The following is a 15,322-nucleotide window of genomic DNA, read 5'->3' as shown; positions in this document are numbered from 1 at the left end:
ACTATAGACTGTTTTCAACTGACGTCACATACCTACCAATTTAGAACGCAGGCACCATCTTGGTTTGGTGAATTCACACAAACACGCATAACTAACCAGGAATCATTTCAGAAAGGCGTGTGAATGGGGGCGCACTGCTATGTAATCGGTTGCTCAAACGGGTTGTAAAGCGTCTTTCTTTCGACTGTCAGCTGTGATCAACAACCAGCACGAGAAAACGGAGCAGTTATCAACCAAACGGCAACAACTGTGACTGTCTCATATTAGCAGAGCTGATCTAGCAGCCAAGCACAATACTTGTGTGTGAATGCAATGCATGTCTCCAAAATCTGTATTTTCTGTTTCATTATAATAAGTTTGCAAAAACGAGTTACCGCGGTTTCTTGAAACAACATCTGATGAGCACCAATAACTTTACGAAGTCTTTTTAGCCCTCATGCGTCACTTTTAACAGTCATACGAACATTTGTGTAACTCTATATGCAAAAGCATTAGCGTGAAGGGCGCGTCAGTAGAGTGAACCCATCCAACACGGCCAGGTGCCATGTAGTGTATCATGTAATGTAGTCACGTGGTCGAATAACTAAAACTAAGTGGAATATGATGATATGATGGATTGGTTGTCAATAGAATCTTGATTTTAAATTAGAAAGTGGTAACTTTTGTGAAGTTCATCATCCATCCATCTTTCATACTGCTTATCTTAAATAGGGTCATGGGCGAGCCTGTCCCAGCTGACTCAGGGCGAAAGGCAGGGTATGTCCTAAACTGGTTGACAGCCAGTTGCAGAGCACATAAAGACAAGCATTCGTACTCATATTCACTGCATTACAAATTATGATGGAAGATGTTTTTCCTCGTTTAAACAAGTGACATCATAATTTTCAAGACGTCAACTATCAGAAAATAATTAAAATATTTAACAAACCCCATTATTATGAGTTAAAAAAAAAATTATAAAAATGGACTGTTCCCCACTACTGCACAAAACTAAATTTCTTTTGATTTGACAGGTTTTCTAGAACTGAAAGTAGTCATATACTGAATTTATTTGCTGCATGCGAAGGTCACATTTACTGAAAATCAAAACAATTTCAATCAAAACATTAACATCGTAAATTTTGACATCGGACCGCATTTTGAGGGTAGCATCACATTTCTTACATTCATTACATTTGTTTTTTGGAGAATTTTTGTTTGTATTTCGTTTGAGATGCTGCTTTGTCATGCATGAGGATGATTTTGTAAAAGAAAGCAGTTTTTTTGATACCATGGAAGAAACTGGTCAGTCAGAAAGTTACACCTAAGTACTTTTCAGAAGCCATTTTAGCAACTTCAGGGTCCAAGTGTATTTCTGGCCAAATGTATGACTCCCCCAGGAAACCACCTCCTTAGTGACAGGGCAGCCTTCCACCAATCTTCCAGGCAATCGTTTGTACTTTTAAATTACGAACAGGAAAGTACTGCATATCTGACCTACAAAACACACTAAAGGGACATTATGTGAATCATCAATATACTAAAAAAAGAATGGACCAAAGTTTATTATACATTTTATTAAATGTACACATTTTAATGAAACAATCACAGCATTTTCAGTACTAAAAGCAAATCAAATGAAGTGCAATCAAAACTATGGGTAACTGTATTTTGTGAGATGAACCCATATCAGGTACAACAATTATTGAAATTCACAAGAGCAAATAAAGAATTAATTGGGTGTGAAAGCAGTGAAATCACATTTTGAAATGTTTAGCACAAGAGTTGATGAAAACTCTCCAGGTTGTTGTTCAGCTGTCATGGTTCCAAAGACATGTTGTCTATTCCAACTTTATGACGTTTAGGCTGTTACAACAAAAAACAAGTTATCATACCTTGTATATCATACCTCCACACGTAATGTTTAATCGTGTGACGACACATATCTTCAGAACTATAAGGTGAACATTGTATTGCATTTCAAGATGTGAGCACACTTATATTTCTTCCACCATATGTGAAGAACAAACCACGTGTGTTTTCACCTTTTCATCACAGCAGCAGCAACAGCACCGAATGAGGACCAGGAGGACCATAAGTAGGATCAAACCTGCCACCACACACAGTAACACATGAGAATTTCCTAGGATATCTAAAGTCAAGCTGTGCAGTGAAACCAGAAAAGTAATGATTTTAAAGTGGCCTCATACGCACTTCAATGTAGTCAAATCAATACATGCATAGGATTGTACAACGGAATCTTTTTTTAAGATGGACAAGTTCCACAATCAGTGGCCCTCTGAGTATTTTTCTCCCCAACTGTATATCCATCCATCCATTCTCTACATTGCAGATCCTAGTCAGGGTCAGGGAAACTGAAGCCAATCCTAATTTACTCTGGAGAAAATGCAGACTACACGCGGAAATGGTCGGCAATGAGTCGCAGAGCACACATTCAGTACACAGAGACAGATGACCATTCAGACTCACATTTACACCATCACTTGAGTGTGAACTGAACGCACACTGCCTGCACCATGTGGCAGATAAGCTAACCAGTCCGACATGCTGCAGACCACCGTTACTAACCTGGCAACAGTTCGATTCATATCACAAGTTGTTGCCGATTCAATTCAGGGATGATATTGGTTTACATCAATATGATCTGAAACCATTCAGTGGATTGGAATTGATTCAATAACTTTTTACCTGGTGGGACGGTGTGAACGACTGGTTTGGACAGCTGCCTGACAGTTCTGAAACCAGGTTCAAATCCACAAAGCTATGATGTGGTTAATAACTTTCTTTTTCTTGGAAGTTGAAGGCTTTTCTTCTGTCTCTTCACTAGACCCTTTCCACGGTGGTGGCTTATTTTCGCCCTTTCGAAAAGAAACTGTCCAAAGATGTGTTTTTTTTACTCATTTTGCTAACTTGTGGGGGTAGATTTCGGCACTTAAGTGACCTAGATATAACCAAGAGAATATGGTCATTTTTCAAAATAAAAGATTGTTCAGACTCAGATAATGAATACAAAGGAACAAATTATTTCTTCAGCAGCCTGGTTAACAATTGATCCACGGACCAGTACCAGTCCATGGCCCAGTGGTTGGGGACCACTGCTGTACAGTGCAGGGAAAATTTCGCAGATTCCATGTTTTTTTCCATTTGAAGAAATCAGGTAAAATTAAAATTAAAAAAATAATAATTATGAAATACAAAGCTTTTCCTGATGTACAAACCCCAATTCCAATAAAGTTGTGATATTGTGTCAAACAATAAAAACATTGTGTGCCCTTCCGCAGTTGCAGTTCACCATTCCCGGCTCCACATATTCATGGATTTTGCTCTCCAAGGTTTTTTTTTTTTTAAAACGTTTTTTTTTTTAATGTACTGTATTTTCACGATGGTTGAGATCAATGATCCATCTAATTTTTGACGTGTTTGAGCAAACACAGGAAGCCTGTGAGCGCTCCCTATGACCACTGTGAGCAACATCAGGCGTATGCACTGGGGTCAGATCGGTCATATCCATTAAAGTTACATCCCTCATTAAAAGATTCAGATTACACCATTTACAGTGAAGAAAATAAGTGTTTGAACACCCTGCTATATTCTCCCACTTCGAAATCATGGAGGGGTCTTAAATTTTCATTGGAGAGCCATGTCCACTGTGAGAGCGATAATCTAAAGAGAAAAATCCAGAAATAACAATGTATGATTTTTCATTTATTTATTTGTGTGATACAGCTTCAAATAAGTGTTAGAACGCCTGAGAAAATCAATGTCTTTTGGGTACAGTAGCAATTACAGAGGTTAAATGTTTTCTGTAGTTGTTCACCAGGTTTGCATACACTGCAGAAGAGATTTTGGCCCACTCCTCCACACAGATCTTCTTTAGATCAGACAGGTTTCTAGGCTGTTGCTGAGAAACACAGAGTTTCAGCTCCCTCCAAAGATTTTCTGTTAGGTTTAGGTCTGGAGACTGGTTAGGCCACGCCAGAAGCTTGATATGCTTCTTACGGAGCCACTCCTTGGTTTTCCTGACTGTGTGCTTCGGGTCATTGTCATGTTGAAAGACCCAGCCATGACCAATCTTCAATGCTCTGAATGAATGAGGGAAAGAGGTTGCTCCCCAAATCTCACAATACGTGGCTGTGGTCATTCTCTCCTTAATACAGTGCAGTCCTCCTGTCCCATGTGCAGAAAAACACCCCCAAAGCATGATGCTACCACCCCCATGCTTCACAGTAGGGATGGTGTTCTTGGAATGGAACTAATCATTTGTCTTCCTCCAAATACGGTTAGTGGAATTATGACCAAAAAGTTCCATTTTGGTCTAATCTGACCACAAAACTTTCTCCCATGACTCCTCTGTATCATCCAAATGGTCATTGACAAACTTAAGGCGGGCCTTGACATGTGCTGGTTTAAGCAGGGGAACCTTCCGTGCCATGCATGATTTCAAACCATGATGTCTTAGTGTACCAACAATCTCCTTGGAAACGGTGGTCCCAGCTCTTTTCAGGTCATTGACCAAGCCCTGTCGTGTGGTCCTGGGCCGATTCCTCACCTTTCTAAGGATCATTGAGACCCCACGAGGTGTTATCTTGCATAGGGCTCCACTCCGATTGAGATTGACCCTTATGTTTAGGTTCATCCATTTACTAATGATTACTCCAACAGTGAACCTTTTTTCACCAAGCTGCTTGGCAATTTCTCCATAGCCCTTTCCAGCCATGTGGAGTTGTACAATTTTGTCTCTGGTGTCTTTGGCCAGCTCTTTGGTTTTGGCTATGTTACAAGTTTGAGTCTTACTGATTGTATGGGGGGACAGGTGTCTTTATGCAGCCAACGACCTCACACAGGTGCATCTGATTCAGGATAATACATAGAGTGGAGGTGGAATATCTTTAGCAATGCATGTTGAATGCTTAATGATGCTTCCAAACAGTTTTAAGGTTAATCTTATGTAGCCTCCTATATTTAAAATACAGAATTAGCTTTTTGTGCACTGTATTCCCCTTCGATCAGGCTGTGCCAAGGTGGAATTTTAACATTACACACCATCTCATCCTGTACTTTCTACTTTGGCTTCAGACCAGACCTTTTTCACTCAAAAAAGAGAAAATCTCCTCCAGTTTCACCACTTTTTGTTAAATTATTCACATACTCCGACATATATTAAAGCAACAGCATTTCTTTTTCTTTTTACTTTTGCCAATATTATCGAGAGTAAACATAAGCAGCATGTATAACTCGTCTTTGCTCTATGTTGGCCAGACGGTGTTGCGAATGATAGCACCGGTGTTGGGCGATGTTTGTAAATGAGTGTACCTCTTTAAGAATGAAGGTGGGTGGTGTGAGGTAAACTAGGAAGTAGAGTGTGTGGCATGGATTGGCCGAGCAGCAGTTTGTTAAACACCGCGTGCGGCCGTGTTTAAAAAAAAAAAAAAAAAGACGCCAGGCCGTGGTTCACTCCGCTGGATCGGTTTTCATGTGCGCTGACTGTGCGCTACAAGTACGGAATTGCGGAGGTGCACAGCTGAGAGGGAACATTGTTGGAGATCTTGAAGTCCATTGACAACATCTTCTTCTTCTTCTTTTCCTTTCGGCTTGTCCTGTTAGGGGTCGCCACAGCGTGTCATTTCAGATGAACGCATATCTGTTTGGTACAGTTTTACATCAGATGCCGTTTCTGACACAACCCTTCTGCAATTTAGCTGGGTAGAAAAGCTTACAGCTGGTCTCCCATCCAAGTATTAACCAGGGCCAAACCCCCTTGGCTTCCGAGATCTGATGAGATCGGACATTGTCAGGGTAGCATGGCCGTAGCTAATGTGCCACTGACACATAAACATGAAATTTACTATGTTGTTAAAAAAAAAAAAAAAAACTGCCGGAATGGAATCATCCGTTGGTTCACAACACATTTGAATGTTGCTATCGATTTTTTCATCTCCCACCAAGAAAAATCTGTCGATTGTTTTGGGTTGGAGAAGAACCAGGAAGTGACGTATTTTGCAGACATCTACAGCTGCAGAGTCGAATGTATTTACCTCTTATACAGGTGAGAAATTAGATGTTTTTTTCTGCGTGTTAGCCAAAATGCCGGCTCGTTGTGTTGGTGGATTTTGCTTGTATACTCGGGAGGATGGATTCACTCTTCAGACGTTTCCAAAAGACCCGATTCGTCCTGAAAAATGGATGGCACAGGTGCAAAGGACAAGAGATTTTTGGGTTCCAAATGACAGGTATGAATAGAGCTTTTAAAAAAATACAAAGACAGTTTAGTAGCGTGTAACACGAGCTAACTGGCCAAACGATGTAGAATCACCATAGTCGAACGAATATTCTAAATAGGTGAATGTTATTTCCAGCGAATGTTCCAGAAATGTGACGGAAGACGTAAGGCAGGATGGCATCCGTGTACTTGTCCGAAAGTAGCAGTATTAATAAAAAGCTCAGTCAGCAGCCATCCTCGTCCTTATAGGAACATTTTAGAAATCTGCGTACGACGACATAATAGTCCTTTTCTCAGGATGTAACAAAAGTCCAAATTATAATAACTTAAAACCATGTAAGTCATGGGTGCTCAATGTGCCTATGCGCGCAGGCCGCCGTTAGTGGTGGTGCGGGCCACTGTTTCCCCTGACGCAGATGTGGGTCAGGCGGGGAGCCCCCCCCCTACTGGTGACTTGGCACCCCTGACGTAAGTAATAAAGTAGGTAAGAAAGGAAAATAAGGAGAAGAAGAAAGAATGAATAACTAAAATAACAATAAGACACACATAACACATAGCACTAGATTAATTTTGATAACATCCATGATATTTACTTCACTTGGCATGGTTCCTCCCGAGTACACTACATACACAAGACTTGTAAAAGTGTTAGGAAATCGAACAACTATGGGGCAGTCATTTTGAATATTTCATCGGGTCCCTCGTCCTCGTCGTCTGTGTCTGTCGGGGAGTCTGTTGTTAGTGGAGAAGTGATCCGCATATTGTCCAAATATGGCTCGAAACAATATGGTAAAATAGCCCTGGTCACTTCATTCGCTTCTGAGATGATTTCTTCCTCGAAAATAGCTTCAGTCTCTGAAGGGGCGTCAGAAAAATCCAAAAATCACTCTTGTACATCTGTCATTGCATTCGGCACAGCGTGTTTTCAATGCCAGGGATCCAGTGTGTGCCTGCTAATGACATCACAAACAAATATAGCCACCACTGGGATGCGCATTGTGTCAAGTCAGACTTACGCTACTTTGCACTCTTATAAAATGCTCCCGGCTCACTTTTTCCGACTGGTATTATCATCAAATAAATGATTAATATTATTTGTAGTTTTGACAACTATACCTATTTTAAACTGGGATTTTTTTTGTGTCAGTGGCATTTTACATTTTCTTTTAAATAGACAAGGCACCACATTAGACATGCCACCTTAGAATGTAGTGCACCTTGTGTGCACACAGCGTTTCAACATTTGCAAATGTTGGTGAGTGACTTGGCGAACAAAATACACTTAAACACACTGGTTACACTGTTAGCATGCATGCCAGCACGTGTTTTAGTATATATGTAAGCAACCAAATGATGGTCCTCATGAGGCAGTGAAGCATTTCATATGTTTAAGCAGAAGAAGCTTACATTGCGCCATACACTCCCTGTGTATGCAGGTAATTACTGACAATGTTGAACAAACGGTGTCACATCGAAACTATATTTATCACACTACAGCAAACAGAATAGCATAACTAGCAAATAATAAAACAAATTCAAGGAATCTTATTCTTTTCCTTTCGGCTTGTCCGGTTAGGGGTCACCACAGCGTGTCATCTTTTTCCATCTAAGCCTATCTTGTGCATCTTCCTCTCTAACACCCAGTGTCCTCATGTCTTCCCTCACAACATCCATCAATCTTTTTTTTGGTCTTTCTCCCGCTCTTTTGCCTGGCAACGCCATCTTCAGCACCCTTCTACCAATATACTCACTCTCTCGCCTCTGGTCATGTCCAAACCATCACAGTCTGCTCTCTCGAACCTTGTCTCCAAAACATCCAACTTGGGCTCTCCCTCTAATTAGCTCATTTCTAATCCTATCCATGCTGCTCACTCTGAGCAAGAACTTCAATATCTTCATTTCTGCCACCTCCAGTTCTGCTTCTTGTTGTTTCTTCAGTGCAGTGCCGAGATAGAAATGGGAAGGATGTGCAGCAGGTAAGGGTGATTAAGGATGGACACGGAAATATTTTGACTGGTACGAGTAGTGTGCTAAATAGATGGAACGAATACTTCAAGAAATTGATGAATGATGAAAATGAGAAAGAAGGAAGAGTAGAAGAGGCAGGTGTGAAGGACCAAGAAGTGGCAATGATTAGTAAGGGGGAAGTTAGAAAGGCATGGCAAAGAATGAAAAATGGAAAGGCAGTTGGTCCTGATGACATACCTGGAGGTATGGAAACTATTTGGAGAGGTGACTGTGGCGTTTTTGACCAACTTGTTCAACAGTATACTAGCCGGTGAGGAGTTACCTGAAGAATGGAGGAAAGGTGTGCTAGTTCCCATTTTTAAGAACAAAGGCAATTTCAAGACCTGTGGGAACTATGGAGGAATAAAGTTGATGAGCCACGCAATGAAGTTATGGGATAGAGCAGTGGAGGCTAGACTCTAGAGGGAAGTAAGTATCTGCGAGCAACAGTATAATTTCATGCCTAGAAAAGAGTACCACAGATGCATTATTTGCCTTGAGGATACCAATGGAAAAGTACAGAGGTCAGAAGCAGCTACATTGTGTCTTTATTGATCTAGAGAAAGCCTATGACAGAGTACCAAGAGAGAAACTGTGGTATTGCATGCGTAAGTCTGCTGTGGCCGAGAAATATGTTGGAATAGTAAAGGACATGTATGAGGGCAGCAGAACAATGGTGAGATGCATCGTAGGTGTGACAGAAAAATTTAAGGTGGAGGTGAGACTGGATCAGCTCTGAACCCCATGCTGTTTGCTGTGTTAATGGATAGGCTGACAGATGAGGTTAGACAGGAGTCCGCTTGGACCATGATCTATGCAGATGATATCATGATATGCAGTGAAAGCAGGGAGCAGGTAGAGGAACAATTAGAAAGATGGAGGCATACACTAGAAAGGACAGGAATGAAGATTAGCCGAAGTAAAACAGAATATATGTGCATGAAAGAAAGGGGCGGAGGGGGAAGAGTTAGGCTCCAGGGAGAAGAGATAGCGAGGGTGAACGACTTCAAATACTTAGGGTCAACAATCCAGAGCAATGAGTGTGGTAAGGAAGTGAAGAAACGGGTCCAAGCAGGTTGGAACAGGGCAAAGTTTATAAAACAGTGGTGAGGCCGGCCATGATGTACGGAGTAGAGACGGTGGCACGGAAGAGACAACAGGAAGCAGAACTGGAGGTGGCAGAAATGTAGATGTTGAGGTTTTCGCTTGGAGTGAGCAGGATGGATAGGATTAGAAATGCAAGGATCGAGAGAGCAGACTTGGTTGGTTTGGACATGTCCAGAGGCGAGAGAGTTAATGTATTGGTAGAAGGGGGATGAGGATGGAGCTCCCAGGCAAAAGAGCTAGAGCAAGACCAAAGAGAAAGTAGATGAATGTTGTGAGCGAAGACATGAGGGCAGTTGGCGTTAGAGAGAAAGATGTAGGAGATAGGCTAAGACGAAAAAAGATGACATCCTGTGACAACCCCCAACAGGACAAGCCGAAAGGAAAAGAAGATATACTTATATTGCCCGTAGGTGTGATTGTGAGTGCAAGTGTTGTCTGTCTCCATGTGCTCCTGTGATTGGCTGGAAACCAGTTTAGAGTGTGCCTGACTTCCTGCCCAGTGATAGCTGGGATAAGCTCCAGCATTCCCATGACCCTTGTGAGTATAAGTCGCTAAGACAATGGATGGATTGATATAACCAAATTGAACCCGAAATGCTGTTTTAAATGATTGCATTTATTAAGTAATTACCCCCAACCCGCATTAAAACATGACTTAATTGTGGCCATTTTCAGCCCAATGCACTTGTGTTGTTGTCACCACGATATCCGGTTGACTTTGCATCGATCAGATAGAGGCTAATCATCGTAAAAAATGAGATGCAGTGGTATTATAGTACTGGAATACAAGATTTTTTTCGTGCAATTGTGAAAGAGCTCACCAATAAAGACCAATAAGACAACAGCAAAGCCAAAGTCCCATTCAGACTGGAACAACTGCTTGGACTGCAATCTTGAAATGACATCATTGAACTGTCTCTCAACGTCCTCTTTGGTGGTTTTATGTCCCATGATACCACTTTGCTACAAAAGAAGCCACACATTAAAATAATTGTGAGTGCTATGGTTTCACTTTATCCACCCTTATCGACCTTTTGAGAAAATATCTTGTTACCGAAAATCAATGACACTGACAGACGAATGCTGTAAAAAAGATTACAGCATGATATAAAAACAACAAATGTTTTCTCAGAAAGCTATGTAATTTGAGTAAAAGTCTTGCTTTTTTAGCACATTTAAGACATATTAAGAGGTTACAAAAAAATTAAAGGGTAATACAGAAAGAGTCTGTATTCATATCAATCAATCAATTATAATTACCTAGGACGCTTTGAAAACAAGTTTTGAGCATTGGAATAAATTACATGTGCCAGTAAAAACTAACATTTACAGTGGCTACAGCTCACTTTTTTCCCCCACTTTTGGGAAAACAGTGTGAAATACAATCCAGATCCCAAGACTCATACAGTATTGTTACTTACTGTACGTTAGCTTCTTCACTATTAGACAATTTTAATGCCAGAAACAAACCCAATTCTTACTTTCTGCATCGAATTTGCTTCACAAATATTTTCAAATTTTCATACTTCAATACAAGCAGCACTTTTTTTTTTGCATTTATTTCCCATCCATTAAAAGAAATTATCAAGGTGTGATTGAGTGCTATGTATATATAAAATCCATATTTTAAAATGTGCACTTAATGGTCTCCTTGAATTGTTTCAATGTTCTTGTTCATACTGTATTTTAACTTATTCATTATTTACATTAATAGCCAAAAGTACAATTAAAGTTCAGAATTTTATCATTGGGACTGATTAGTAATTTACATTTTCAAATGCTCAAATTTATGTTAACTTATTATATTCTCTTCTTGTACTGTATTTGGGTATGTGATAAGGTTTTGATGAGCTTTATTGAAAATTCTCAGAATTTTTAGAAGTGTGACCTAACATTCTGGGAATGACTGTTGGAGTGTTTGATTGAAAACATGTCGGGAAATAGGCAAAATGTTGATTATCTCCCCCCCCCTACCCATTGTTTAAAGTCCAAGCAGGTGGCCATGAATGTTTTATTTTTCTTAAAAGACAACCATTTTTTCTGCTTTCGTGGAAAAAAAGGTAAGGCTGAAATCAGATGATTTTGACTTTTTTTTTTTTTAAAACATTATTTAAAAGATGCTTTGATTGATGAATGATCATTTTTTGAATTTTGTGACCAAAAGATTGCTAGCAAGAATGGGGGTTTGCTGAATTTTTCTGCTCAGTGTTACCATGGGGCACTACTCCTACTACAAAAATGTCTAAACAATAACCTCCCCAGCACACACTTCTGGTATTCTGACATGATGGCTATCCTCTTTAGTAGTTGTTGAGTGTGTATTAAAACCAGACGTGTATGATACCTCGAGCCAGAAAACCCAAAATAAAATAAGTGCTAAATGTTTATCTCTTCTTTTATTCATCCTTGAATGGTAAACCAAAAATGTATTCAGTATACTCAAACAAATGCCACAAAATCACTTCTTTCCACTATCTGTAAAACACAGTGTTAATATCAAATGAACTTATCCTAATACACCTGGCATTTCTATATATATACAATATAGAAACAAAATTGTCATTATTTGGGAGAATTGTCCGCTTACCAGTAATTGTCCTTTGTTATATTTCCTTCCGTGTTCAAAGTCTTACCTGTACTACCTCTTTGACGTCATAAACTCCGCCTTGACTGCCTCAAAGAAAATTAGAACGATAAATGTTTAATCAACAGTCAGTGAGTTGCTGGAAATACGAGAAGTGTGAAAGAATTAAGGCCTGGACAGGCAGCAAACTTTGTCACCCATTACAGTGTGGAAAATACGTGCAAAACTCGGTGTAATTCAGTTTAGCGAAAGAAAATACGCCTGGACTAACGGGTTGGCTCATAGATGTACACTAACTAAACAACTCGCCGTCCTCAAAACAATACGTCAAGGTGTCGGCCATCTTGCAACTGTCATTTGTCAAGATGCAGAGATGCCACATAAAGATCCAGACTGTTTTCGACCACGTGACTACATCCAGGGCACCTGGCCGTGTTGGATGGGTTCACTCTACTGACGTGCTGTTCACTCTATTGCTTTTGCATATAGACCGGAGTTACACAAATGTTCGTACGACTGTTAAAACTGACGCATGATGGCTAAAAAGACTCTGGAAAGTTATCAGTACTCATTAGATGTTGTTTCAGAAACTGTTATGACAAGTGTGCTTTGATCGACAATATCCACCCATATGCCTTGGAGATACACAAATGGAGCACACAACTGTGGGCGTCGGTAACCTATCCGGACATCGTCAACTAGCTCCTCTTCTCGATAAGCGCTTATACTATGGACCAACTAAAGAAGGAGGCTGACAACCAATTGACCCCTCCGTACAGGAAACTTAACCACGCCTCCTGAAGTTACGTCACCCCACGTGTGCTAACCTCAGACAAACAATTAGCAAAAATGGCGGCGCAGGAAGGAAAGATGAGAGCGAAATTGTCCGATTTACCAGCTGATTTCTCACTCGCATTCTTAGCGAATAGTGAAATATCGTTGAAAAGCAGACAGCAGGTCTTCAAGTATTTCAGTGAGGGGTATTTCAATGGTATTTACATTGATATCGACGGAGAAACCATTGATATTAGCGCGAGATCCTTCCGGAGTCAGAGGAAGACCGAGAAGCCACATAACATAATATATTATCACCCAAAGACAAATTCGTCATTGACAGTTTCCTATTTTCGTGTTACCTATCACACTTGTGTGCAGAATCTGTATGTGTATCTGTATAGCCGTTTGTGAACCGCCGTATGAAGGAAAAGAAGAAGGCGAGGCTTGATTTACGAGTTGTTTCTCTCGTTTTCTTTGTGTAACGTCACGCGCTCCCCTCAATAATTATTCTTGAATTAGTGCCGAACCTACGTAAGTCCCGACCGAGTACGACAATCACTACTTTATAGTGTCCTCAAACATCCTTCCTTCAGTCTTGGTGTCTCGGTGCACATCGAAGGCTTTTAGGACTCGCTAGTCTGGTTTAACTTAGCTCGAGAACAGAGACACGTTTGTGCAGTCAAATTATCGCAAAATATCGCTCAACACAGATCAAGTGTGTCAATCATTCACACGTAGCTATGTTATGCAAGCGAAGAACTGCTAATTCATTTATATGAGACGTAGTGAAAATCAAATATAGGGCATACCTTCGTGCAAACAAGGTCCGGTTTAGCTTAGCTCGGGAGCGCCGAACAGAGACACGTTTGTACAGTCAGATCATCGCAAAATATCGCTCAACACAGATCAAGTGTGTCAATCATTCACACGTAGCTATGTTATGCAAGCGAAGAACTGCTAATTCATTTATCTGAGACATGTACTGAAAATCAAATATAGGGCTTACCTTCGTGCAAACATATCTGTTCCGGTTGATGGATTCAGTTGATGATGCGGTCTTCCACAAAGTTTGATCCATCGAAGACATTTTTCGTACTCTGTCTTCTGTTCCCGGTTGATTTTAGATGGATTCAGTTGATGATGCGGTCTTCCACAAAGTTTGATCCATCGAAGACATTTTTCGTACTGGGTCTTCGGTTTTGGAAAGGGTACGAATTGAACTCCACCAACTAGCCTTTCAGGATACTTGTCGTCACTATTACAATTAACCATATCTATTGTTAAAGAACCCAAATACGCGATAAAACACTAACAAAAGCTATACTGGACCATGCAACGTTGTCTGAGGTAACGGTGGATGCAAAAAAGGGGCGTGGTTTATGCAGATCTCTGGCCTCTGATTGGTCAGAGACGCTAATGACCCAATTTCTACGGAGGGGTCAATTCATCAATGGCTGAGTTTGTCACCCGGCGGTATCCGCTGTAAGCAACCTGTCTCCCCACGCTGCTAAGGTTAGTTTACCGCTGTAGGGATTTGCGAGTTTGGACCCTACGCGTTGAAGACTGTTCTACTTTTATTGCACTTTCAATATTTGCTTAAATATGACCTTATATATTTCATCAACAGATAAAGTGTTGTCCATTTGCTAATCAGACAAGGATGTGTTGTGGAGCCGGTGGTTGTCCTTGATCTTTGTATGCAGAAAACCGGCTGGCGCCATCCTCCTATCCCAGACGTTGCCGTGGAGACGAACGACACCAGATAAGAAGCGGAAAGTTACCATCCCGGGCCAGGATCTGACTGGGGGGTGGGGTGGGGCAGCCACTTCTACCATGGACCCATACATATAAAAACCTTGTGTTACTTTAGTATTCTTCTTTGGCTATGCTGCCAAAAGACACACGTCTCGTGTACGGCAGATACCTAGATAAGACCCGGACGTCTGTATTGCACATTTCTTTGTAATAAATCCATTTGCTGTTAACTTTTTCAATCATTGGTCATATCTTCCTCAACTCGTGAACACGCGTAGGGTCCAAACTTGCAAATCCCTACAGCGTGTTCACGACTGGGTCACGGCTGAAAGAACAAGATCCTGGATACAACCAGACGAAATGAGCTTCATCCGTGGGGTGTCCAGGATCCCTCTTCGAGATAACGTGAGAAACTCAGGACGGGCTCAGAGTTGAACTGCTGCTCCTCCGTATTGAGAGGAGCCAGATGAGGTTGCTAGGGCATCTGATTCAATGTCTCCTGGACGCCTCCCTGATGAAGTGTTCCGGGCATGTCTCACCGGAAAGGGACCCCGGGGACGACCCAGGACACATCTCTTGGCTGACCTTGGAATCCCTCCATTCGAAGTAGCTAGGGAAAGGGAGGTCTGTGTGTCCCTGCTAAAGCTCCTGCCCCCGTGACCTGACACCGATAAGTACTCGAAGATGGATGAATAAACTATGAATTCCCACATGTTCATAATATTGCTCCACTAGATGTGAACCATTTTTCGACGAAAAAGGTATTTCCTATTTAACCACAATTAGAACCAAAGCTGAGTGCTAAGGTCTTCCGAGCAGCATACCGGTCCTTCGTACCATTATTGTTCCTGCCACCAAAGCGTCTTCCCTCA

General features: G+C 41.1%; 1 protein-coding gene across 2 annotated transcripts; it reads right to left on the bottom strand.

Moving 5' to 3' along the window:
- Positions 1-1,575: 1,575 nt before the first annotated feature.
- smim22 (small integral membrane protein 22) lies at positions 1,576-12,272 on the bottom strand. Of its 2 annotated transcripts, none has more exons than XM_061846706.1 (4): positions 11,968-12,272; positions 10,156-10,297; positions 2,025-2,089; positions 1,576-1,845 (listed from the first exon to the last, which is right to left on the bottom strand). In XM_061846706.1, exons 2-4 carry the CDS (start codon positions 10,283-10,285, stop codon positions 1,798-1,800), a joined length of 243 nt encoding a protein of 80 aa, XP_061702690.1. In that variant the 5' UTR covers positions 10,286-10,297; positions 11,968-12,272; the 3' UTR covers positions 1,576-1,797. The 2 variants fall into 2 exon arrangements, with proteins under 2 accessions (XP_061702690.1, XP_061702689.1); XM_061846705.1 differs by having other exon boundaries at positions 11,922-12,271.
- Positions 12,273-15,322: the final 3,050 nt, after the last annotated feature.

This window comes from Syngnathoides biaculeatus, chromosome 16, assembly GCF_019802595.1.
Source record: "Syngnathoides biaculeatus isolate LvHL_M chromosome 16, ASM1980259v1, whole genome shotgun sequence".
NCBI classification, from domain to species: domain Eukaryota; kingdom Metazoa; phylum Chordata; class Actinopteri; order Syngnathiformes; family Syngnathidae; genus Syngnathoides; species Syngnathoides biaculeatus.
This window is presented reverse-complemented; position numbering and strand designations above follow the sequence as displayed.